This window comes from Citrus sinensis, chromosome 5 (assembly GCF_022201045.2).
Source record: "Citrus sinensis cultivar Valencia sweet orange chromosome 5, DVS_A1.0, whole genome shotgun sequence".
NCBI classification, from domain to species: domain Eukaryota; kingdom Viridiplantae; phylum Streptophyta; class Magnoliopsida; order Sapindales; family Rutaceae; genus Citrus; species Citrus sinensis.
The window spans coordinates 29,037,233-29,060,643 of NC_068560.1; the positions used below are offsets into that span (position 1 = coordinate 29,037,233).

Below are 23,411 nucleotides of genomic sequence, written 5' to 3' on the forward strand. Positions count from 1 at the left end.
AAGCTACTAGAGAAAATAAATTGAGAAATACATTGGCTATCCACCTCTATAATTATGGTAACGAGTCATTATCTAATCATTACATCCACCTTCATTGTGATTATTAAACACCCAACTTTCAAACTAAGCTCCAAAATAACGAATTAAACTAATTGTTAAAGCAAAAATAATGGGTTATTGAGTAAGCATAACTTCAAAGGTTGAAAATGTTTAACACCTTCAACATCAAACGGAACCTCAGCCGGTCCGGTCGGCCCAATCAATATTTATTTATTTTTATTTTTATAACAACTTCAACATCAAATGCAACCTCAGTCCGGCTCAATCAATATTTTGGAATTTTTTTAAAAAATCAATAATTAACAAAAGGAGTTAACTTTTAACCATTCCTCAAGTATTTGTCTCTTAACCCTTTTTTTTTTTTTTGGGGTTGGGGGGAAAGGATTTGTCTTTTAACTATTCCTCAACTATATGACGATCGTTTCCACAATACGCTACCACACACAGCGGAAAACATACACTCCCGCAGACCACCCCATTACATGATTTAAAAAGGGGCGCATCATTTTATTTTACTTTGGAATTATCTTAATACCCGGCAATTTCCGTTGTTCCATCTTTAGCAAACACTATCCAAGCCATTATTAAAAGCCACCATAATGTTGCTTCCACAGCAACACAAGCCGACGCAGAGCGAAGATGAATAAATACTACAAACGGCACCATCTTATTCCAAAAACAAGAGACTGGAAACACAACGAGGATTTAAGAGCACAAAACAGCCAACGGAGAACGCGTACAGAAGCAGAAGCTCTTAAATTATGCACAACAAGAAGAAAGCTACATAACACAGTGCCGACAGCACAGGCTCTCTACATATAATACAACTTACAACCCTGCCTCACAAGCCACAATGAAGCTTAAGATCTCACTACTCGGTTGTCACATCTAGACAAAACACACCCCAACTCCATGCCCATATTTATAGATCAACATACAAGCTCCAACACTCTGGCTGCACATCTCTTCATTTTTCATATATCACACGTCGTAAGGAGTAGTAGGGCTCCTGAGTCCAACCTCATTCCTCTTCTCGTATGCGTCTGATGCAGATCTTCTGCGAAACCGAAAAGAGTCTCTGCCACCTGAGCATCATCATCCACATGGATTTTTAATTTCTTTCTCAGTAAAAAACTTGGTGTTGAAAACAATGAACAGTAAATTATTTCACCAAATTACAAATCCCCCACAAATATTTAACCATTAAACAGCTAGCTTATAACCAGTTTCTAAACTTTCTACTCACCCATGACAGCTATCAAAGAAACGTACAAAACACATTTATCCACCACGGTGCACCCCCATATAAATAAATTTGGGGGAAAAAAAGTTGCTTTACAATCAGCTGCTGTTAGTTTCGGCCTGAACCTTAAAATGATCTTTTCCTCTACATGACTTCTAAATATATATATGCATCAACTTTGTGCAAGACAAGACCGTTTTAGGTTATGCTATCGTGTAGCTATTAATTAATGCGGAACTCAATACTTATTTGCATTTCGTGACATAAAAGTTGCCAAGCAGACTCCTAAAAGAGGAATCAACAAAAATTTTTCAATTTGGACATAATTCATATCGAATGCAACAACCGATCGTATTGATATTTAGGTTAATAAAATAGTTCAAGTAGATAATATTGTAATCATATTCATGGCCAACCACCAAACAATATTTGGTGCTTCCCACATCATAAATTGTCGTCTACATATGATGCGGACCCAAAAAAAAAAAATTGGATACCATTTTAATCAGGCAATGCATTAACATAACAAGAAGAAGAAACAAACACTTCACATAATGGACCTGCAATAAGGGCGGCATGATATAATTTTAACCTACCCAAACAGCCAAAAATGGCCTAAGGGGTATCGTAAGGGCCATGCACAATTATTGCGTTACCGGTAGGGACAGATATGTCATTTTCAAAACCGCGAAGACAAGACAATAAGATAACCGCGTCCACCGAACCTAACATTTGCTATATCTTTTAATATTTGACTAATCATACATTCACCAACTGACGAAAATACCCTCAGCATGCAGCCACCCCAATTACAAAAATACCCCTAGACTCCAACTTTACAGGAAAGGTGGTCTAGTCAATTCACAGATTTTGGTCAATTTGAGCAGAACCATGGGGGGCAATTTGTCATTTTGCACAGCAAAATCAAAGCTTACCAGCAGAGAAGGGAGATACCGGAGGGGTCGACCCGGCGGGAGATACCGGAGGCGAGCCGCTTTGATAGCCGGGTGGTTTCACTATCATGATACTGCGTGTAACTTTCATCGCATCCATCGGCGTTTCGTCAACGTCTGATCTGATCACGTTCCCGCCATCAGATTCTATCCACACCCAAGAATCAAAACGAAATAAATCAGCGTCAAATATTTATCCAGAACTATTTTCGCCACACTTTGTTTATTGCATGTGCCGGTCAGATTAACTAAACTACAAAATTAGTTTAAACTAACTCGTGATCGAAAATAATCTGAGCCGTATGATCGAAACGAAAGTTATGATTAGTTTCATTTCATGATTTTCGTTAATTTCACTTTAATATATTACTGTTTGTTCTTTAAAAAGGCGCGGCCGGCTAATTGCATACCCTTGCCGGAACTTGACCGGAAACTGAAACTGGAGTGCTTTCGTAGCTTGCCGAGCCCGGACTCGGGGCGCGGCCCGGCCACGGTGTCGTCCCACAATTGGTCAAGTAAACCCATCGCGCACTTTAGCAAGACCAGCGTACTATACCGAAACCTCGCACAATCGCTATCCACACCCTCGCTTAAGCTTCGATAGAGTACGAAAGAGGGGAGTGGTGAAGGTATATAACATGGAGATTGACATTAAACGTCGAACAAGTTTTATTAAAAGCCGAACAGTTTTGATGGGTTGGATCGAGATCTGGGTCGTTGATCAGATCTGTAACTGGAGCGATGACGTGGTGAGTAGATCGAAGAGCACGTTATAAAGGATAAGATCGATTTGACGGGTCCGGGACCCATTGACTCGGAATTCCATACAGGATCGACACGTGGCGGATGAAGATATGAAGGAGGGCTTATAACGTGACGGGTCCGTTTTTGTCTAGAATGCTCTTTTCAGCTCACTTTATCTATTTGGGCTTTACTAATGTCCTCGGGCTTTCTTACAATTACAAAATGGACCAGCTCAGATTCTCCATTTGAGCTTTGGAATGGCCTCTAATTTCTTTGTAATTATATCGAAGGGACTAGATTCTTCAAGATTCTCAGCCGCCACAGATACTTTTGCTGGTTTGCATGAATATCAATATCGAGAAATAACATTTGGGTACTAAAACTTTTATTATTCATAAATGAATGACGGTTTTTTTTTTTTTCTAATGAAACTACTTATTCATTAATGAGATAAATAATCATCACAAGATACCAAATCGAGAGTTCTGCAAGAGCTTCTTTTAACCAAATACAACAATTTACCTTCGGCAATGTCAATTTAGACAACTCGTGGGCCACTAAATTGCAAACTCTTGGCACAAATATAAACACAACATTAACAACATCCTTAGCCAGATCTCAAATCTTATCAACCAGTCACCCAATCTCACTCTAGCTTGTGAGCTTGTCAAGATCAACCCAATCACATTTTGCAAATCCGATTTAATAATTGAGGGATACAACTCCATTAACTTGGCTAATTTCAAACTTTCATAGATAACAAATACTTCAACAAATTCAACATCATCTAGGAAATGATATCTCTAGATTGTTGCAACCATGACTCCTCCTTGAGCGTTCGTTGTAATTACTCCCAACCCGACCAATCATCCATCATAATTTACAGCCTAATCACAACCAAGAACGTAGGTTGTTTAAGTGTGTCAAATATGTTACAATTTACATATAATACAATCTATAATAATACTGAGAATTTGAATACATATGCTTACAGGTTGGGTAAAAGCCTATTTAATCCATGAATTTTAAGACTAGTATCCATTTAGTCTTTATATTTTTAAAAATGCCTCGAAACATCTCTACCGTCAAAGTATTGATACATATATCGTTATTTTTTATTTCTTTTGGCTTACTTTTACAATATTATCATTTTATAATAATTTTTTTATTTGGACATTAATAAAAAAATAATTAAATTACCAATTTAACCCTAAATAATTTTTAATTGTCAAAAATAATATGCAAACTACCAAGTGTGCAAATGATGCTTTCAAAAACATTAATATAAATTTTTATTTTTATTTTTTAGGGTTAAATTAGTAATTTAATTATTTTCTTTTTATTAATGTATAAAAAAAATTATCAAAGGGTAATATTTTAAAAATAAGCCAAAATAAATAAAAAGTAACGGTAGGGGTATCAATACTTTAACAACAGAGATATTTTGAGATATTTTTAAAAATAAAGGGACTAAATGAATACTAATATTAAAATACAGGGACTAAATGAGTATTTACCCATAAAGTCTATTGAATATAGCTAAAAAAATCTATACTTACTAAATATGAGATTTCTATTTTTATACATATAGAATAAATAAATATCTATTCTAACTAATATTTAAAGTGTTTCATGGCGTATCTACCCAACTATCTTTATCAATATTTATATAAAAAGATCTCATTTCCCTTTTTAAATTGCTTAAATCTATCTAAATTCAAAGTTACCTATTGTAATGGTCCAAATCCAATCGCATAGAGTTACAAGTGGTGATGGTCTATGCCGGTATAAATACAATAATATTAAGAGGTTGCTTTAGAAATTTCAGCTGTGGGGTCACGGCCTTGATTGCTAGATGCGCACACTTTATCTTTATATGAGGAAAAGTAAACATAAAGAAGATATGGTGATTCAACTATATATAATTCGCCTCTCATGGGTGTGAGTGTATGACTAAACTTACACACATATCTTATAGATAAGCAGAAAGTCATTGTATTAGAAGAGCATAGATCAAAGGCAATATACAGAACAAATGTACTTTTTATATTCTTATTTAAAAGAAAAAAGAAAAAAGAAAAAAGCTTTTGTGTTCAATCCTCTCTAGTTTTTTCAATATTGTTATTTCCTTATTACTTTCTAGTTCTTAATTTTATAACAAAAATAATTTAATTTATGTTATTTTCTTATTTTTTTAAAATGTCTAGTGGGTTAGGATTAGAAACTTGGGATCCAACCAACATTTATGGATCAAAGGCCCAGATAAATCCAATATATTTCGGATCTAATAATACGTTATTCGGATCTCGGCTACCATATTGACGGGACTTTGCCTTCTTCCTCCAAAATTCAACTTCTCACTTCTCAGTCCGGCTGGAGCTCTTTTGGCGAAATGTTAAGCATCTAAATCGAACAATCAAACTGATTATGAAGAAAAGGGTTTATGGATTCTCCATTTTGATCCTCTTTTTCAATCTGCTAATCACCTTTTCTCATGGTAAATCGTCTTCTCTTTCGCTTTTAGTTTCTTTCCGTTTTTAACAATTTTTCGTTTTGGCCACTTTATATCGTTCCTACATCGATTTTGAATCAAACCCTTTTTGGGGTTATATGCAAAATCATTGCTTGGCTCATATGTATGTGTTTTGGGGTGGGGGGGGGGGGGGGGGGGGTTAGTGTTTAATTTGTTTATCAATTCTTTGTTTTGGTGTTAGAGAAAATGAAATAAAAAATGAGAATTAATATATGTTAATTACTAGTTTCTTTGTGTTTTGGTATCACTTGAACTGAACAAAATGGTTGCTTTAACAGCTCATCTGAGTGAATTCTATTTACCTGTTCTACATCCTCAATGTGCTGAAAGACGAAAGACTAATCGGTTATTCTTGTTAAACTTTCAAAGGCACCAGACAGCTTCTCGTTAACATGTTAGACCGGGACAATTGTCTGGTGATGTGCAGATGTGGTAATTGTTTCTGGTCTTGCATCGTAATACTTTGATGTTGATTGTATCCCGTTGACATTAAACTTTAGTAGCTTGTGTACGTGGGAGTGAATATTTTTCTCTGGGAAGAAGCCCGAAGGTAGATACTTAGATACGCATACCTCCACTCAAAATGAAAGTTGTGAAAGTTAATCTTCGCAGCTTTCAGGAGTATAAATTTCTGTTTTATTATGGAATAGTACTATCGTAGGTTTAAAACTCAGGCACAAGCATACACCATGCTCCAGTTGAACTGTGTTGAAGCCTTAGAAAGCCAGCACATAACTAGGGCCTTTGTCTCTATTTGGTTGGCATTTCTCAGTCATTAGTCAATCTGGATGCTGTGCTGGTATATATATGGGATTAAATTTATGATAGCTTCAATCATTGGTTGCTAAAGATTTCGTTGTGCTTTATTTGTTTGTATATGCTGCTTTTGAATTCCTTAATTATATGTCTGTGTAGGAAAACTTAATGGAGTATGCGTCTCTCAAGGTGGTCGGTTTGCACCATTCTCATCTGAAGGAAAACCTCCAGAAAGGGCAAGTAAGGGACGTAGCGATTTGACCCTCTGTAGGGTTTTTCGTAAAAAGACCTGTTGTGATGCTGCCCAGACGCATCCTGCTTTGTTATCCATTAGGAAGCTGGCTTCAACAGGGGAGGCCAGCCAAGAATGCTTGCATCTATGGGAATTATTGGAATGCTCTATTTGTGATCCAAATGTTGGTGTTCAACCTGGACCCCCTCTAATATGTGCCTCATTCTGTGAGAGAGTTTACCAGGCTTGCTCTAATGCTTACTTCTCCATGGATGCTAAGACACAGGTATGCATCTGATGTCTTAAGTTGTGGATTGTACTGGTAAAAGTCTTGGGTTTGTAGCACTTCTGGATACTCCTTAGTCATACACCTGGGAGTTTTTTCCTGCTAAACTAGCATCTTAGGCTAGGGACAAAATTTTTTCAGGACCCCTCTCTCTCTCTTTTTCAAAAAACCAAGTGCTTAGTGGGGAAAGTATACTTATTTTAAATTGACTGGGGCTTTCATTATCAAGCAAGGTTCAGGTGCTACTGGGTTTGCTATGTGAACTATTGCATTAACCATATCATTGCAGTTTTTTGTGCCTGTTTGCTGGTATTGTAATTTATCTATGCAGGTTTTAGAAAATCAGACCTTTGAATATAACTTTTGAATGCTTGAAAAAATAAATATCCTGATGCAAATTTCGCTTGCTAGGTTCTAGCACCATGTGGAGTAAACGACTTTGTTTGTGGTAGAGCTGCAGAATGGGTGTCTAATGGCACAGAACTTTGCCATGCTGCAGGTTTTGCTGTTAAACTACCTGATGATAGATATATTGATGGGGAAGAAACATCTTGCTATGGTGGTAAGGCAAGTCTGGATAAGATTGCTGGTTCGTGGAGTGCACCACGATCTGAAAGGCCACAGAAAGATAAAAATATAGGAATATTAGAAGATTTCCAGCAGTGGGTGCAAGAAATGCAATTTGGTGAAAGAGTTTCTTGGGCAGTGGGAGGGTTGGTTCTCACAGCAGGTTTATTGTTTGTCAGGTCAGATTACTATCTTGCTACTGGTTTTGTGATAAAAGATTAGGTGTTCATTTGTTTGTTCTCCTCTTTCATTGAGCAATTTTATTACTGTATATAGCTTTCCAAGGAACTACCTTTTACATTATGTTTCTTGATAATTTATAGCTTAAATAGGTCTAGTTATCTATAATTAAGCTTTTCACCATATAGCTTTTCCAAGTAAATAACTTCTTCATTAAAAGCTACCTTCACATGCAGCCATGCTATTGTTTGCTGACGAATCTGGAATAAAGCTTGTGTCTGATCTCTGGAATGTCATTTGGTTGCTTTAGTGGTTGATTTTTCCTTTATGGGTTTGGATGATTTTTTTTTTCCCTTTTTCAACAATCCAGTAAAAGGAGGAGCCATAGTCAGCGCCAAAAGCTAGCAGCAATTCAACGCACTGCTAGGAAACTGGAAGGAAAGATGAACCAAGCATCATCTCCTGTTAGTCAGGGAAATAGGAGAGGAAGTCGAAGATGAAAGCCTACTTGTATCCAAACATAATTTATCCATGTTGATCAACAGTTTTCTGATGAATTTATCATGATGTACATTAATGAGATTTTATTTTCTTTCTCAAGTCACAAAAAGTAGATAATGTATTAGTCAGGGATTGTATATTCAAAGTCGTTTAAGATATTGATTCTATTTTTGAGAACCTTGTTGAATGTTGAAGAATAAATTTCTCTTACAGCATGCAAATGCTAAAGAGTTCAAGATTATTAGGATTAATTATGTACAATAACTAAGCCGTTCAATGAAAATCAATTATCAAGGAGAGACTCTTTGCCGTTGGTAATGCCTTTAAGAGTATTAATAGACAATTGGGCAAAAGGAGTAACCCAATCAAGCACAAATTGCACAATATAATGTACAAATACTCGGTAGACAAGAATCAAGTCAGGCCATCCTCAAATCATTCTCACACCAATCAGCTGTTACAAGAAGAGATCAAATGATGTGAAATGCAACGATTTCTGTTCCTCCATGGAAGATAGCTTGTGAATCATTTACAGATTCTTTTTTTCCCCCATAATACTTTTGATTGCTATTAAATTATCAGTAACCTGTGATCTGAAAGAAGGCACACTGCTTTCGAAACCCATTATCTTGACAGAATAAAAAAATTTAGCATGAATCGAGCTTCCTTTATCTCCTATTCGAACTAAAATAAATCTCCAGAAACCCCTTATTGCACGTCAGATCTTCCCAGTTTTAGGGGGCTGCTCAAACAATGACAAGAGTAAGGCATAGATTCTTAACCAATCCAACATATATATCAGAATTCTAGTAATATGATAAGATGGAAACAAGTATCTAATTATGAGTGTATGTCCATGTATAATATATAAAAATTGTTCCTTGGAGCATGTTTTAAAATCAACAATAATATTAATGAGTGATGAAAGAAATCAAAAAATGTACGCCGTACCTTTTTAAGAGGCAACTTTGAATTAGAAGAACTTGGAAGCGATTTATCAGCAGGCTTCAATATCTCAAACGAACACACTAGGCTTTCGTTGACACTCAATAGAGCTCCTGCGTTGTCAAACTCCCCTCCATAGTTTGGAGCTGAAAATATTGTAACCAATCTTCGTCTAGCAAAAAATTCGTATCCATCCTCCACGACCTGCAATTTAACCCAGAAAATTTCTTATTTTGGATGGTCAAATGAAGTAATTATCAGGCGCTTTTTGGGAAGTCTGCTGGTAATTGGTCTGGGTAGTGTGTTATGAGAAGTGCATCATAATCAAATCTCCCATCATCTTTTGAGGGCTTAATTACCACCACAAAATTTGGCACGATTTAACTTTGCAATGCAGAAACTATAATTAATCTTAGCTGTAGGAGCATGGTATAATCAATGAGAAGCTGGGATAATATGATTAATAGCCAGAACAAATATGTAAAATTATCCCGATAATGCAAACAGACATTTCCAGTAGTTAACCATTAGTATTGGGGCTAATCCATGATATATAATACACCTACAAGAAACTCTGACACTTCAAGGATCCTAACTGAAACCAACAGAATCATAAAAATGGCTAACAAAAGGAAACCTGAAACTGAGGATGTCTTCTATTGCATGTACTTTGCAAGAACATGCTATTGTAAATGAGTAATCAGCATGCTAAAAATGAAAGTGTCATACCTGATGACCACGGCAAATGAGATCAAGGTCATTCTTATCCAAAAAATCAGCAACTACATCTGCTCCAAAGGTACATGAAACACCTCGGTCACTATCTGCCCAGCCCTCAATGTTAGCATCAGGATCGGACCACAGCAGATCACAGAGAAGACCATTATCAGGAATATCAGTAGGCCTAGAGATATTCCTTATTTGATCCAAATTTTCCAACTCTGGAGAAAGTCCACCATGCATACAAAGTATCTTCTCATTAATGAGTGCCGCCACAGGCAAGCAATTAAAGCAATCAGTAAATATTTTCCAAAGCCTAACATTAAATCTCCTCTTGCACTCATCGTAAAATCCGTAAATCCGATTGATCTTAGCATCTTCATGGTTTCCCCTCAAGAGATGAATTTTATCTGGATATCTTATTTTGTAGGCCAGAAGCAAACATATTGTCTCCAAACTTTGCTTGCCACGATCAACATAATCCCCAAGAAAGAGGTAGTTTGCAGTAGGAGGGTACCCGCCATGTTCAAACAGTCTGAGGAGATCTTGGTACTGACCGTGTACATCACCTGCAAAAGGCTTCCAATATTAAAAACGCTAGATTCAAGGGCAAAAGAAGGATAAATGCAAATGAGCAAACAATCAACAGGTTTTCGGCCTTCAGGTAACGTTATCCAAATAAACAATTATAAAGACAACACCAATACAACAGTTAATATACAATCTCTTGGTAATAGAAGTTCAGCCAATCAAGAATGGACACATGAAGTACATGCCTAGAATCAATTTTACGCATACTCAGATAAGAATTGTTCCCCAATTCCCTGTCAATCATACCAAATTACCAGCAAAACCAAAATTTTTATCACAATTTTCCATCAATGAGTGATCTCATCATATTCTCGCCCAAGACAGACCCATTAATACAAACAACCACAAGCAAAAACAATACAATTGCATGATTCAAGATCAAAACAAATGTTAAATTCCAAGATATATTGAGAAAGAGCTCACCACAGATGCGAATGGGAGCTTCAACCTCAACAAGATTGGGTTGAGAGAGGAAAATTTGGCGGGCGTTGACACAAAGCTGGCGGATTTCACTCTCGGAGAGCTGCACTTGCTTGCCTCCTCTGCCCTCCAACAGCCTCCTTATTATATCATCCAAAACTACTTTATCCATCATTCCTTCCATTGTCATCATCATCATTCTTTATATACACACACGGGCACACAAAGAGAACTAATCAAGATTCAATCAAATTCAAAAGGGTACGCAAAATATTAGGCAAAGCTCAAGATGTTTTCTTGAGTCAATAAAGATAAGGCCAATAATGAATCACAAGCTCAAATTTTTCAAGAGAAAGGAACAATCTTGAATTATTGAAATAATAGAAATAGATCAAATGATCAACTTTTCAACAAGACGGAGGATGATGGAAAGGGAAGGGATATAAATAGACATAAAAGGGTTGTCTTGAAAATAAAGAAAAAAAATGAAACCAAAAGCCAACTTTTTAGATAGAGGGAGACAGAAATAGAGTCAACAAAGAGAAAGGAAATAAAATGAATTTATATCATATGTTGGAATTTATGAGCTCAATGGATCAAGAAGCCAAATTATTGACATGGGTAATCAAGAAAAATAAAAAATGGATCAAAATGAAAATTGAAAAGATATTGAGGCTTTGCGAGAAACAAATGAACGATATGGGTTGTCATTTTCTTTGTGTACCATCCTACAGTTAAAAAAAGAAGAAATCCAAATGGGTAAAGTTTGAAATCTTCAAAGCCAAGACAGACAAAGCCAATGATGATGTACACATGGAGAGATTTCACTCGAGCATGTGAGGATACACAATCCGAAGATATTTATTTATTTATTTATGTGTATCATGTATTTGTGTACATGCATTTGAGATTCTGATCTTCAGCCGACCGCGTGGTTTGAAAGTCGTAGCCTTAATTTTAATTCACAAAAGAAAAAAGCAGTGACGGCTATTCGCATACCTGTCATTTCTCCGAAGTACCTGCCAATATCCTGCCGTCTATTGTGTCCGGTATTATGACGAAATAATTGAAAACTATGATAAAAGGTTTGAGATTGGTAACAAATAATAAGAGGGGTTGTGCCAATAAATGTATATACCGAATGTACTGTAGTATTTGCTGTTGTAATTGATATGATAAAGTAATTGAAAGCCACGTTGGTTTTGGTAGGGCAGCCAATGCATGAACGAAATATCCGGAGCTGAGTCCATGATCTCCATTATTTTAGATACATGGATACCACACACACAAGCTCTGGCTTTCATTATTCAATTCAGGTGGATAATGTTTAACATGGCAAGGAATGAAAATAATAAAAAATTAGTTCGTTGTGAAAGGGTTAAAACTTGCGTCTGGATTCTTAAATGGAATCTGGGGTGTCGTTGTTTTGTGTTGACTGGGTTATAATAATGAAAGATTAGGTGATTTGATCGTCCATTTTCAGGTACTTGAGAATGTTGAATGGGATAATTTATGTTAAAATATTGAGTTGTTACTCTTATGATCTAACGTATTCAAATTGTGAGGTACAATACTTGTGGTACCATGGTTGAAATCTCAAGAATTTAGATATAGTACTCTAAGTGTACCGTACCTCATAGTAGGAAAAAAATTGTTAAATTATCAAAAAAAATTAATAAAATCTTATCATAAATGTATCTAGATTGTGGATTAGAATATTTTTGAAGCACCGTACTCGCAGTCTTAAACTTATACAATTTTCCTATAAAACTTAGATACAAAGGAATGAATAAAAAATTATCAGTCATATATTCTTAAATTAGATTATTATAAAAAAAATACTACAATGTTCTCAAGTTATATTATTCATCTCCTTTTTTAAATTTACAATATACATCATTCATCCACCAAATTATTAGTTTCTGTTAAAGTTGTGTTTGGATTGGTTGAGTTCAAATGAAATTTTGCTGCATTGTGTCTGCAAGCACATTTAAAACATTCTCCAAATTGAGTCAACTTACTTACTTCTGGGATGCGATTTGTACATTCAACAACCCAAAATCCTGTTTTGTTTTGTTTTTTTGGGTCTCTTCTTCAAATTCATTATTGTGAACACTAAAGATGCCTTCCTTTGACCAAATAAAATATTTGTATGTTAAATGGTAAGTTTTTGGTTAGGTAGCATAATGACTGGTTTTACACTTCTGCAACAAAATGGATAATTTCAATCGCAACTTATATTTGAACAGGTTATTTGATTAAACAAACTAACAGTAAAGAGTCAATAAAGACTTTGCAAAAATGATTCAAAAAGCATACCGAAGAATGAAATGCTGACTTTTATAAAGCGATTGAAGCTCATTACAGTACAGTTCAATTATATTATAAACGTGATCGTGTTTAGCATAGCTTCTATTAGATTTGTAGCTTTTGTTCTGAAATCTGGTTCAGTATCAGAGTCCTTAATTTGATCAAGAAATTCAAGTCCTATCCTGGAGATCAAAATCCTTAAGGATGGCAATTCCAGAAGGCAGAAACTAAGGAGGATGTTTACGATGTTAACATTTTAGCCTAGAGTTTAGCACAGTAATTTTCTTTTTTTCCCCCTGTGAATATATATGCTTATCGCAGGATTGGCAAGTTCAAGCTAAACACTGATAGCTAGAAGTTTCAGTGATTTTCAGTTTCAACCAGTATCATTCCGAATGTTGTTTGCCCACGTGTTTGATTTGGTTGCGGACAGAATTTGGCAATAGCATACTGCTCATATTGGTTTCTCACTGATATTCTAAAAATGGAGTTTGATCTAGTGCGAGCTTTCATTGAGGGAGGTCTTCTGTGGGGCACACAGCCCCCCAGTGAGAGATCACCATACAGTCACGCGCTAGATCAGATCTCTTCTGAAAATAATCGCCATGATGACGTGCACGCACAGGCAAGGTGAAAGAACTGCATGGCCATCACATGATATACAGCAGACTCAAATTTATACACATATCCCTCCAACAGCTTATTTGGAAGAACCAAGGCCAATAAAAACACCAAGAAATCCAATAGGGTAAGGATCAAATGCTGTAAGTGGGCTTTCTTCATCACCCAATTGAAAAATGTCAGCAAAGTTACACTTTTAAAAGGGGACGCGTTTCCTTATGTATGCAGGCACTTTGTGTAGATAGGATTATAGGAAAGTGAACATGTGAGGCCTTCATTTCCGCCAAAACAACCAAACAAAAATAAGAAAAAGAAATAACTTGTCCCTACGGCAAGGGCAAGAATCAACTTTAAGCTCAGCAATAATCGATAATCTGTTCTACACCTTTGCAATTTCTAAATTGTTCTTACCTTTTTCAGAGGTAAGAAAAAGAAGAGGACTTTGCAAAATCAAATATGTTTTGCCCGGTCTAGTTAACCTAAACGTGGAGTAAAATTTGGCAATATGAGTTGATTCCTGTCTAAAAATTGGAACACACGTTGACATCGATATTCTTCACAACTATTTGTTAAGCAATTATTTAATGAATTTTGAGGCACGGACTGGTATTTGATGTGTTAAAAAGCTGTACGACTCCAGCAAAAACAAGTCTAGAATCTGCTGCAGAACCAGTGTTTTTCAGTTATTTCCAGAAAGTAGATTCAGAATGAGGCTCCACGAACATGAATGTCAACCGTATAAAGTTACAACAGATAAAAGAAGCTACTCTTTAAAAAAAATTGATGTTACTTCTAAGAACGACCATACAAAGTTTATCTTTTTGTTTCAAATGAAACTCTAGCATGAGTTAAGCCTTTTTCTTGCATTCTTCCCAGAGGATACATCTCAGCTACTCATCAGACATATTGTGAAGGTGTAAACAACAGAATACCATTCAGACAGAAAAGACACAACAATACCCATCACATGTTCATCCTTAAAAACGTCAACAATCAGAAACAAACACACCCCAAGGCTACAGCGACAGATTCAGACTAATAGCATGCGAGGAACTTTCAATTGTCTCCAAGTCATTCTGTTTGCATTCCTCTCTTTAACACTTTATCACTAAGACGTTACCCATATCAAGTCTACTGATGAAATTGGAGAATTGATGTCCTACTTTTGATTAACTTAAATACAAAGGTTTTACCATTTGTCTACTCTGAACTGTTTAGTAAAGCCTTCTAACTTCATCACTAAGACATTGCCCATATCAAGTCTACTTGAGCTTAGCTAAACAGTTCAGAGTAGAAAAAGGGTAAAGCCTTTGTATTTAAGTTAATCAAAAGTAGGACCTCAGTTCTCCAATTTCATTACTTTCCCCATTTCTCTTGAAATCAAATGAAAATTAGTGAAAAAATTTAGAGAATGCAATCGTGCATAGTTTTACCAATGAGCAACAAATGAACCGAACACCAGTTTAACCAGACTTCTTTTGTAATGATATAGGCAATAACTTTAATCACAAATCAAGCTGCCCTGAAAACTCTCCCCATGTTGCTTAAACTATTTCATCCGTTTCTGACTATAACTGAGTATTGTTAAAGTGCCAACATTTAACCAGGAGAAACCACGAACTAACACACACAAGAGAAATAATTGCATAAACAATAACAAATTTATCAAAATATGCTAATCCCATTCCCATTAATGACAATTAAACACAAATCCATAATTCAGTATCCCAACAAAACAAATAAACTATCCAAATCCATTAATATGAGGAAGAAACTAATAGATTTGTCCTAATCTTCCTTATATTCTCACCATAGCAATTCAACCCACACCCACACTGAGGACACTCTTCAAAATTAACAACAGGAAAGTCAGCACCAGTAATCCCAACAGAGAAATCAAGTGTATCGCCGTGTCTAGAGACCTCAACAATATCAACCCACATGAAGAAAAGCTTCACACTCACACCCTCTAAGCTCGAAAGCTTGCCTTTTGTGATGTATCCTTTAATGGTTGGCTCGTACTTGAGTTGATATGATCCTTCAAGAGAGAAACTGCAGGAGCCATTAAAGTAAGCAGAGAATTTACCTGTTGATGATTCAAGATCATAGCCAGTGACCCCTTTGGGGAGAATCCCAATGGGGAAGTTGAAGGATTTCAGAACTTCATAGGCTGTTGGTTCCTCGGCAAAAGACGGTGTTACTGTGATTAAAAGAATTAAAAGGCAGAGAATTTGTGGGAAAAAATTGAATCGTCCGGAGAAAAATGAATCAAAAACCATTTTTTTCTCCTCTGTATCTATGTTTGTCTCTTTTGTCTGGTAATTGCCTGTTTGATCTTTCTTTCCTTCTATATTTTGTATTGCAACACCGAATGGTAGTTGGAACTTGGAACGAACGGCTTGCTCTACATCTGCTGCTGTGTGGTTAATTCCGATTCGTGTGCGAGTAAATTGGACCGAGCTGGGCCTGCTGGGGCCAACGGGCTTTAAATGGGTATATATAACAAAATTGGAATTCTGTGGCACCAATTGATATCCGTCGATGAGTCCACAGTCCAGGCGTAGTAAGAATTTAAAAAGATTATCCACGTAGAACGTTAAATTGTCATTCGAAGTTTTCTGATCGATCTCAACTTCTAAAAATCATTGTATTACGTTAGGATTTAACTTCTCTCATTAAATTGAATTTGAGAAAAGTTAAAATCACGAGAAAATTCTAACCTTTTAAGACTGCAACTAGCAAAAAGCAACCGAAAGTTAACGTGTTTCATCACCATTGGGCGAACAGTATATATAAAACTGCACCTTCGTATTCGCTGCACTTGAAAGCAGAGAAAGCACAGCAAACACTTCATAAAAACAACAGAAACAAACACAGAGAAAAAGCAAAAACAATGAAGGTCAAGAACAAAGCATTAGCCATTATGCTCTTCTTTGCTTTAGGTAAGATGGGTTCTTACTATATCTTCTTTTGTTTTGCTAAGAAACCCTCTCTCATTCTATTTGGTTTTGTTTCATGACTCTGTTTCATGCTCTGTCTGTTTATTTTATTGTTTTGTTTTGGTTGAACTTTGCTTAAACTTTCTTTTTTTTTTTTAAATCTTGTAGAATTCTCGTTAGCATTAGCTGCCGTTGATGATACAACGAACTCGTTAGCATTAGCTGCGGTGCATGGTACAACGAACGCAGTGATTGGTATTGATATGGGGACTACATATTCTCGTGTGGGTCTATATAGAGACGGTCATGTGGAGATTATAGCGAACGATCAAGGGAACAGATTCACCCCATCATGGATTGCATTCACTGATACTGAGCGTCTGATTGGAGAAGCTGCAAAAAATCAAGCGGCTCTCGACCCAGAGCGTACCATCTTTGATGTTAACCGCCTCATTGGAAAAAGGTAAGTAACGCTCTCTGTTTTCTCTGTTCTGTTTGTCTGATTTTACGATAGTTGGGGTGTGTTTAGATGCGCGCTTTTGCTGCATCCAGATGTGGATTTAAAGAATAAAAAATGAACTCGTGTTTCCATGTTAGCGCATGTTTATAACGGCTGTATAAAGCTGTTTTAAGTAATACTCTCGAAATGGTTCTCCTTCTCGAAAAGCACTTTTAACACACTTGTATTCGGCTTTGTGCTTTGGTTCGGTTATGATCCTGTAGGTTTGATGATGCTGAAGTGCAAAGAGACATAAAGTTCTTGCCTTATAAGATTGTGAACAAAGATGGCAAACCTTATATTCAAGTGAAAGTGAAAGGAGAGACTAAGGTATTTTGCCCCGAGGAGATCAGTGCTATGATACTGCAAAAGATGAAGGAGACAGCTGAGACATTCTTGGGGATGAAAATTAAAAATGCTGTCCTTACCGTTCCGGGTATATATTCAATTTCTATATGAATAATTTAATATTCTTGTTCTCTTTGCAGAGTAGTTTTCAGGTCTGAGATGTTAAAGTGCATGAAAAGTCTGGAAAAATTTTAAAACCGTGGGGTTTTAAAGGCTTAAAACTTAAAGCGCTTAAACCGCACGGTTTATGCATTTTCCCGGACGATCCCGCACTTTAAAATTCCGGATTGGAACATTTCTACTGTTTGCATATATTGTAGTCTAATATATGGGTGTCTTTTAGCTTATTGATGCACAAAAGCAGGCAACGAAGGATGCAGGCATCATAGCCGGGCTCAATGTGGCTCAGATAATCAATGAGCCTGCAGCTGCAGCTATTGCCCATGGTCTAGACAAGAAAGGGGGAGAGAAGAACATTTTGGTTTTTGATCTTGGTGGTGGTACATTTGATGTTAGTATCTTGACTCTTGATAATGGTATGTTTAAGGTTCTTGCCTCTAGTGGAGACACTCACCTGGGAGGAGAGGACTTTGATCATAGAGTCATGGACTATTTCATTAAGTTGATTAAGAAGAAGTACAGCAAAGATGTTAGGAAGGATAAAAAGGCTCTTGGGAAACTTCGAAAGGAATGTGAGAGGGCCAAGAGAGCTTTGAGTGGCCAGCAGCAAGCTAGAGTTGAGATTGAGTCACTTTTTGATGGTGTTGATTTCTCGGAGCCATTGACAAGAGCAAGATTTGAAGAGTTGAACCTGGATTTATTTAAGAAGGTTATGAGGCCAGTGAAGAAGGCATTGGAAGATACTGGATTGAAGAAAACTGATATTCATGAGATTGTACTTGTCGGAGGAAGTACTCAAATCCCTAGGATTCAGCAATTGTTGAAGAATTTCTTCGATGGGAAGGAGCCCAGCAAGGGTATCAATCCAGATGAAGCTATTGCACGGGGTGCAGCAGTTCAGGGTAGAATTCTTAACGGTGAATGGGGTGAAGGTACAGCATCCAGTACACAATTTCTGTATCAGTATCCATTGATTAAAATATGTAAGTATACAGAATGCATGATGGGGTTGGGCTTTTTGTTTGTTACAGGCCATATTTTGCTGCTCCCTGCAACTCCCTTGAGTCTTGGTATTGAAACTGTGGGTGGTGTTATGACTGAGCTGATTCCCTTGAGGACTATTATGATCATGCCCACAAAGAAATCTCATGTTTTCACCACTTGCCAAGACCAGCAAAGCACGGTGACTATCAAGGTATAACAAAGGGTTAAATACGTGGCTAAAATGATGCTGCATATTCATTCTAATTCGTTCTACTTTTGGACTAACATATTCTTGAAAAATTCAGGTGTATGAAGGTGAAAGAAGCTTGACAAAGGATTGTCGCGAGCTTGGAATATTCGATCTATCTGGCATTCCACCTGCTCCAAGGTAAATTACATTTAAATATTCTATCTCTACACGCATTTGATATGTTGGGAGATTCTGGATCTTTATGCATGTTCTAAATGTTGTTGCAGGGGAGTGCCTCAAATTGAGGTCACATTTGAGCTTGATGCCGATGGTATCCTACATGTGGCAGCTGAAGACAAGGCAGCCAAGAATAAACATTCCATCACCTTAACCAACATGTGGCAGCTCAGCCAAGAGATTGATAGGATGGTGAAGGAGGCCGAGGAATTTGCAGAGAGGGAGAGGGTTGAAAAGAAACTGTAACTATAAAAATTAACTAACAAGTACAATTTTTAAATAATAAAATTGATAAAATTGGTAAAGATAGAATAAATATTTTATCATACAAGTGTAAAATATAATCAGTTTAAGTCCCTCATATTACATAGTATGTAAAATGAATTCGGTTGTTCTAATCCTTTACGTATGAGGAGAAATAATTAAATAACTTGTGAATTCGATTCTTATTTTTATTTTTGCAATTATAATCCTTTATCTATTTAATAGGGATACAAAGATTTAAGTAACTTGTAAAGGTTGTTTATGTGATGTGAAATTAGAATCAAAACTTTATCTTTGATGTTTTATATCTTGATTTAATGCGATAATTAGGTTATGTGCAAATAATAATGGTTTACCATTTGTGAATCGTGTACAATACACACACTTGTGCAAATTTGAACCATTCTTTTATCATTTTTTGAATACAAAATTTTGAACAATTCTAGTATAAATATGATAGTCAATGTTTAAGCATACATTGACAACATAAATATTGTCAATATTTACATGCCAATAATATAAAGATGGTTAATCTTTACATGCTAATAACACAAAAGATAATATTTATATTCAATAATATAATATAAAGATAGTCAATATTACATACCAAATAAACTTACTGCCGGTGGTAAGTGTTTAATATATATATATATATATGTGTGTGTGTGTGTGTAGTAGTTTTCCAATCAGGGATCCATGACTTTAATAAAGTCAGGGGATTAGCTAAAAGACAAAATAAACACATACTCCAATGCACTATATTTTATTATGTAGTGTAGTAAAATCTAAACTTTTTTGTCTTTTAACTAATCTCTGACTTTATTAAAGTCAGGGATCCCTGATTAAAAAACTACTTTATATATATATATATATATATATATATACTTATCACTAAGAAATCTACTTTACAATTCATTATCTACTTTATATTATATCACACTCTTATCCTTATCTAAATGGAATCTCTCTTGTACACACGTGAAGCACTCATACAATTATTACATACATTATTATCACCACCGATTCCACTGCAGGGTCCACTATGCTTCCGCCTACAGTCCCGAGTTGCCACTTGTTGGCATGCTTCTTCCCGATAGACCTGCTCTTCTTTCTTCTAACATGGTTTCCATTCTGTCAGCAAGTTCTTGCCAATCCACGTCCTCTGGTTGTGGGTCCAGCTTTGGTTGTGGCCATTGTTCTAGGTCCAACCAGTTAGCTATCTCTTCAAGCTCTCCTCACCACCTGTCGATCTCAGGGGTTTTCCATGGATACCCTTCTTGCTCTCTTCGATGGCGCATGAGGTATTCTCTGTACCTCTCCTGCATGTCTCCTCCCCTTCATTGTCATTGTGGAGTCTCGCGTCCGGGCTTCATGGATCTGCTGAGGCTTATTGGAGTTGTAAAGTAGATTCCTTAGTAATAAGGATTAAACACAAAGAGTTCGTAGAACCAATGGTCAAGGTGGTAGAGCACAACCATTCGTTGCTGTGAAGCATCCTGTCCACATGGAGTCGATGTCTTCACACGAAGATGGGTTTTGAGTTGGCACTTGCCTGTATGATAGCGACACGAAGTACTGTTCTCGAGCCCAAAATTGGTTTGAGAGCTTATAGACATTAGACTCGCTCCAAAGACCCTCTGACATGCTACTGCAGACCAAGCAAGCGTAAGGAGGGAGGCTCCTTCTTGAAATCATGGTAACCGGTCTGGATAAGAAATCGGCTACAGTGTACCTATATATATATATATATATTAAGTAATAAAATGTATTAAAAGGATAAAGAATTATCAACATTAAATCACTGTATAGGCACAAATAGAAAAAGGTATCAGGCCTTTGATTATAGGCTTAATGGCCACAACAATCAAAATGGCTTCTGTAATTGATTACATAAAAATTTACCACGGGCAAACTCACTTTATTCCTAGTGTCCAAAATTAATTACGAATGAGAAATTATCATTCAAGGGCACAAAATGAGAGGATATTACTGCAACTCGTTTGCAGCAGTGAGTTAATGCCCCATAACTTGTTCACTCTTTAGTCAAATGAGTATTAATTAATTATATTAGCCTTCACGCTTTTCAGGATTGTCAGCCGAAATAAGGCGCTCGTGTTGCCATCCATCCTCCGAAGCATCATCTAAACTTTTCTTTGACGACGACTTTGGCTTCCAATACATCGCATAAAGCACTAATTGAGCCGTGCCAAGAATAAATCCACTCCCATTTGGTATCTGCGATTGGGTATTTTATTAGTAATAATTAAATATAAAATAGAATGTATCCTGTCTTTTTTATTCTTATAATTAATTAAGATATTGACAATATAATAATATGGAAACTTACTCCAATGAAAAGGTCTTTTGTGAGCACAGCATAGACTGTCCAAACTGCCCCATTTATGAATAGGATAAATGAGAGAAGAAATGGCATGTACTCCACACTCTTTGTCACCACCACTGTTTTCTGCATTTTCATTTCCAAGGTTAAGGCTACTACTATTTTATGAAATGGAGAAAATTTTTGTATATACTAATCAGAAATAATGATAAAAGAATTGTATAGAAACGTAAATGCAAATGTAAGTTTTCGTGTATACATATAGATAAGTTGAGTAATTTTTTTTCCCAAAAAAAAAAAAAAAATTATATATATAGAAACAGCAATCTTCTCACCATGGCTGAAAGAGGTGAACTATAGGCGACCATGCTGAAGCACAAAGACAAGAAACCTGAGACCTTGATTTGCACATCCCTGTCGAAAAATATTTGAGTGACCAACACTGTTGTGCCAGGAAACACCACATCACAAACACCGGCAAGTACGGCAGTTCTACCCTAATAAAATGCATCGGAAATTAATCAAACGTTTATTCGTATATAATTTCTTCCAAAGAGTTTGACCGAAAAGTTTTCAAACAGTTTTATTTGGTTAGCCAACTCATTGATTGAGTTTGAATCTCGGACGACGCAACGGGCTGAATAATTCAATTTGAGCTTACAATACTATCGGAAACATTAAAAACTGAAACTTACCCTCATCATCGGAGGAGCAAAAATGAGAAATATAATGACATAAATAATCTCCAGGGCGGCTCCAAAACCATTAACAGAGGCCACAAGCACACTGTTGGGCTTCACAATTCCATACCAAACCCAAAAGTATGCATTCAGTAATTTGCTTATATAAGGAATGCTCTCAAATTCCTCCGTTGATCTACGCTGTACTATGTGCCAAAACGTTTTCCTGAAAAACAAATATATATTACGTGCATATGAAATCAATCAATTAATTGTTTTTGCTTAAAGCCTAAAAGCTTAAAAGCACAAAAGTGAAGTAAGTAATTTTTTATTTTTAAATTTTTTTAATAGAATCACTTACGCAGGAGAAAGATAAACCAGGCCGGTGGTTAAGTTGCCTGAAAGCAGGCAAAATGAAGAAATATATATAAAAAAAACATAAATTTACTATAAATTTAAATTTGCTCATCAAGGCTATGTGTGGCTAATTTGATGATTACCTAGAAGCCCAAAAATGAAATTCAAGCTTGCCATGCTGAGAAATAAGATTGCTTCCAATTTACAACAAAGAGATCTAGATAGCTTGGAAAGCTTTTTGGCTTAGTAGAGACTGTACGGTTGACTTGTAAAAGTTTTAATAATAGTAAAAGATTCCCAAAGAGAACAAGAGAGATGGAGATTTGCAGATGCAATTAATGTTGGATTAAAATCCGATCCAAATTGAATGGGAGCCGATGCCCACACGATTTAAGAATATGGCCTTCTTGGTCCCCCATGGTCCCTGTCGTTTTTCTAAATGGTGCCTTCATAAAATGACAAGGAGATCATTTTCATCGTTGCCAAATGCTTTTTGTATTTGAAAAGATGAAAAAAAGGAAAGAAAAAAAAAACAAAAGAACAAATATGATCATGATAGAAAGCGATCAACATGAACGTTGTTCAATAATTGGCCATTCAATCCATCTTGTATTGGATGAGGGATTTGAATAACTTAAAGGAAAAAAAAAGAGTGAAAATATAAAAATTTCAGAAGAAATTAAATTAGAAAACATATGAAAATCAAGCTTACACTCTCAACCAGACCAAAATTATAAAAGATATCGCATTGAACTGCAGTTATACTAAACTTCTACTATATCAATAAAAT

At 36.1% G+C, this 23,411-nt stretch overlaps 6 protein-coding genes across 10 annotated transcripts; 2 read left to right on the forward strand and 4 right to left on the reverse strand.

Annotated features, from left to right (window-relative positions):
* Window positions 1–708: 708 nt before the first annotated feature.
* LOC102616956 (hypothetical protein) lies at window positions 709–2,874 on the reverse strand. 2 transcript variants are annotated; one of them, XM_052441784.1, is made up of 3 exons: window positions 2,667–2,874; window positions 2,258–2,403; window positions 709–1,145 (listed from the first exon to the last, which is right to left on the reverse strand). In XM_052441784.1, the coding sequence occupies exons 1-3, from the start codon at window positions 2,779–2,781 to the stop codon at window positions 1,035–1,037; spliced, it is 372 nt and encodes a 123-aa protein (XP_052297744.1). In that variant the 5' UTR covers window positions 2,782–2,874; the 3' UTR covers window positions 709–1,034. The 2 variants fall into 2 exon arrangements, with proteins under 2 accessions (XP_052297744.1, XP_006472104.1); XM_006472041.4 differs by having other exon boundaries at window positions 2,239–2,403; window positions 2,667–2,872.
* A 2,162-nt stretch (window positions 2,875–5,036) lies between these two features.
* On the forward strand, window positions 5,037–8,296 carry LOC102623320 (uncharacterized). Of its 4 annotated transcripts, none has more exons than XM_052441495.1 (5): window positions 5,037–5,497; window positions 5,903–5,965; window positions 6,449–6,807; window positions 7,219–7,553; window positions 7,791–7,938. In XM_052441495.1, the coding sequence occupies exons 1-5, from the start codon at window positions 5,428–5,430 to the stop codon at window positions 7,807–7,809; spliced, it is 846 nt and encodes a 281-aa protein (XP_052297455.1). In that variant the 5' UTR covers window positions 5,037–5,427; the 3' UTR covers window positions 7,810–7,938. The 4 variants fall into 4 exon arrangements, with proteins under 4 accessions (XP_052297455.1, XP_052297452.1, XP_052297454.1 ...); XM_052441492.1 differs by having other exon boundaries at window positions 5,059–5,497; window positions 7,925–8,296; XM_052441494.1 differs by having other exon boundaries at window positions 5,064–5,497; window positions 5,812–5,965; window positions 7,925–8,296.
* A 36-nt stretch (window positions 8,297–8,332) lies between these two features.
* LOC102617266 (serine/threonine-protein phosphatase PP1) lies at window positions 8,333–11,553 on the reverse strand. Its single transcript, XM_006472042.4, has 4 exons — window positions 10,735–11,553; window positions 9,730–10,289; window positions 9,007–9,204; window positions 8,333–8,797 (listed from the first exon to the last, which is right to left on the reverse strand). Exons 1-4 carry the CDS (start codon window positions 10,928–10,930, stop codon window positions 8,774–8,776), a joined length of 978 nt encoding a protein of 325 aa, XP_006472105.2. The 5' UTR covers window positions 10,931–11,553; the 3' UTR covers window positions 8,333–8,773.
* A 3,770-nt stretch (window positions 11,554–15,323) lies between these two features.
* Window positions 15,324–16,102, reverse strand: LOC102617838 (uncharacterized). The gene has a single exon (XM_006472044.4). It carries the CDS (start codon window positions 15,939–15,941, stop codon window positions 15,420–15,422), a length of 522 nt encoding a protein of 173 aa, XP_006472107.2. The 5' UTR covers window positions 15,942–16,102; the 3' UTR covers window positions 15,324–15,419.
* A 364-nt stretch (window positions 16,103–16,466) lies between these two features.
* LOC102623924 (heat shock 70 kDa protein BIP3-like) lies at window positions 16,467–19,483 on the forward strand. Its single transcript, XM_052441898.1, has 7 exons — window positions 16,467–16,604; window positions 16,770–17,064; window positions 17,325–17,546; window positions 17,797–18,500; window positions 18,600–18,763; window positions 18,858–18,940; window positions 19,030–19,483. The coding sequence occupies exons 1-7, from the start codon at window positions 16,556–16,558 to the stop codon at window positions 19,223–19,225; spliced, it is 1,713 nt and encodes a 570-aa protein (XP_052297858.1). The 5' UTR covers window positions 16,467–16,555; the 3' UTR covers window positions 19,226–19,483.
* A 1,544-nt stretch (window positions 19,484–21,027) lies between these two features.
* On the reverse strand, window positions 21,028–23,000 carry LOC102618120 (bidirectional sugar transporter SWEET17-like). The gene is made up of 6 exons (XM_052441897.1): window positions 22,765–23,000; window positions 22,626–22,662; window positions 22,280–22,490; window positions 21,920–22,081; window positions 21,591–21,710; window positions 21,028–21,478 (listed from the first exon to the last, which is right to left on the reverse strand). Exons 1-6 carry the CDS (start codon window positions 22,796–22,798, stop codon window positions 21,311–21,313), a joined length of 732 nt encoding a protein of 243 aa, XP_052297857.1. The 5' UTR covers window positions 22,799–23,000; the 3' UTR covers window positions 21,028–21,310.
* Between the last annotated feature and the right edge of the window lie 411 nt (window positions 23,001–23,411).

Excerpts from the sequence above, each read along its gene's own strand:
- LOC102618120 (XM_052441897.1), bottom strand. The coding sequence starts at position 22,798 with ATGGCAAGCTTGAATTTCATTTTTGGGCTTCTAG. Across the intron at positions 22,082-22,279 it reads TTGCTCCTCCGATGATGAGG|GGTAGAACTGCCGTACTTGC; the intron begins GTAAGTTTCAGT and ends GCATTTTATTAG. Across the intron at positions 21,479-21,590 it reads CAAAAGACCTTTTCATTGGA|ATACCAAATGGGAGTGGATT; the intron begins GTAAGTTTCCAT and ends ACCCAATCGCAG.
- LOC102623320 (XM_052441492.1), top strand. The coding sequence starts at position 5,428 with ATGAAGAAAAGGGTTTATGGATTCTCCATTTTGATCCTCTTTTTCAAT. Across the intron at positions 5,498-5,902 it reads GCTAATCACCTTTTCTCATG|GCACCAGACAGCTTCTCGTT; the intron begins GTAAATCGTCTT and ends AAACTTTCAAAG. Across the intron at positions 6,808-7,218 it reads CCATGGATGCTAAGACACAG|GTTCTAGCACCATGTGGAGT; the intron begins GTATGCATCTGA and ends TTCGCTTGCTAG.
- LOC102617266 (XM_006472042.4), bottom strand. The coding sequence starts at position 10,930 with ATGATGATGATGACAATGGAAGGAATGATGGATAAAGTAGTTTTGGAT. Across the intron at positions 10,290-10,734 it reads AGCTCCCATTCGCATCTGTG|GTGATGTACACGGTCAGTAC; the intron begins GTGAGCTCTTTC and ends AGCCTTTTGCAG. Across the intron at positions 9,205-9,729 it reads TCATTTGCCGTGGTCATCAG|GTCGTGGAGGATGGATACGA; the intron begins GTATGACACTTT and ends GTTAAATTGCAG.
- LOC102617838 (XM_006472044.4), bottom strand. The coding sequence starts at position 15,941 with ATGGTTTTTGATTCATTTTTCTCCGGACGATTCAATTTTTTCCCACAA.
- LOC102616956 (XM_006472041.4), bottom strand. The coding sequence starts at position 2,781 with ATGGGTTTACTTGACCAATTGTGGGACGACACCGTGGCCGGGCCGCGC. Across the intron at positions 2,404-2,666 it reads CCGGTCAAGTTCCGGCAAGG|AATCTGATGGCGGGAACGTG; the intron begins GTATGCAATTAG and ends GGGTGTGGATAG. Across the intron at positions 1,146-2,238 it reads GGTATCTCCCTTCTCTGCTG|GTGGCAGAGACTCTTTTCGG; the intron begins GTAAGCTTTGAT and ends GATGATGCTCAG.
- LOC102623924 (XM_052441898.1), top strand. The coding sequence starts at position 16,556 with ATGAAGGTCAAGAACAAAGCATTAGCCATTATGCTCTTCTTTGCTTTA. Across the intron at positions 17,065-17,324 it reads AACCGCCTCATTGGAAAAAG|GTTTGATGATGCTGAAGTGC; the intron begins GTAAGTAACGCT and ends ATGATCCTGTAG. Across the intron at positions 18,501-18,599 it reads TAACGGTGAATGGGGTGAAG|GCCATATTTTGCTGCTCCCT; the intron begins GTACAGCATCCA and ends TGTTTGTTACAG.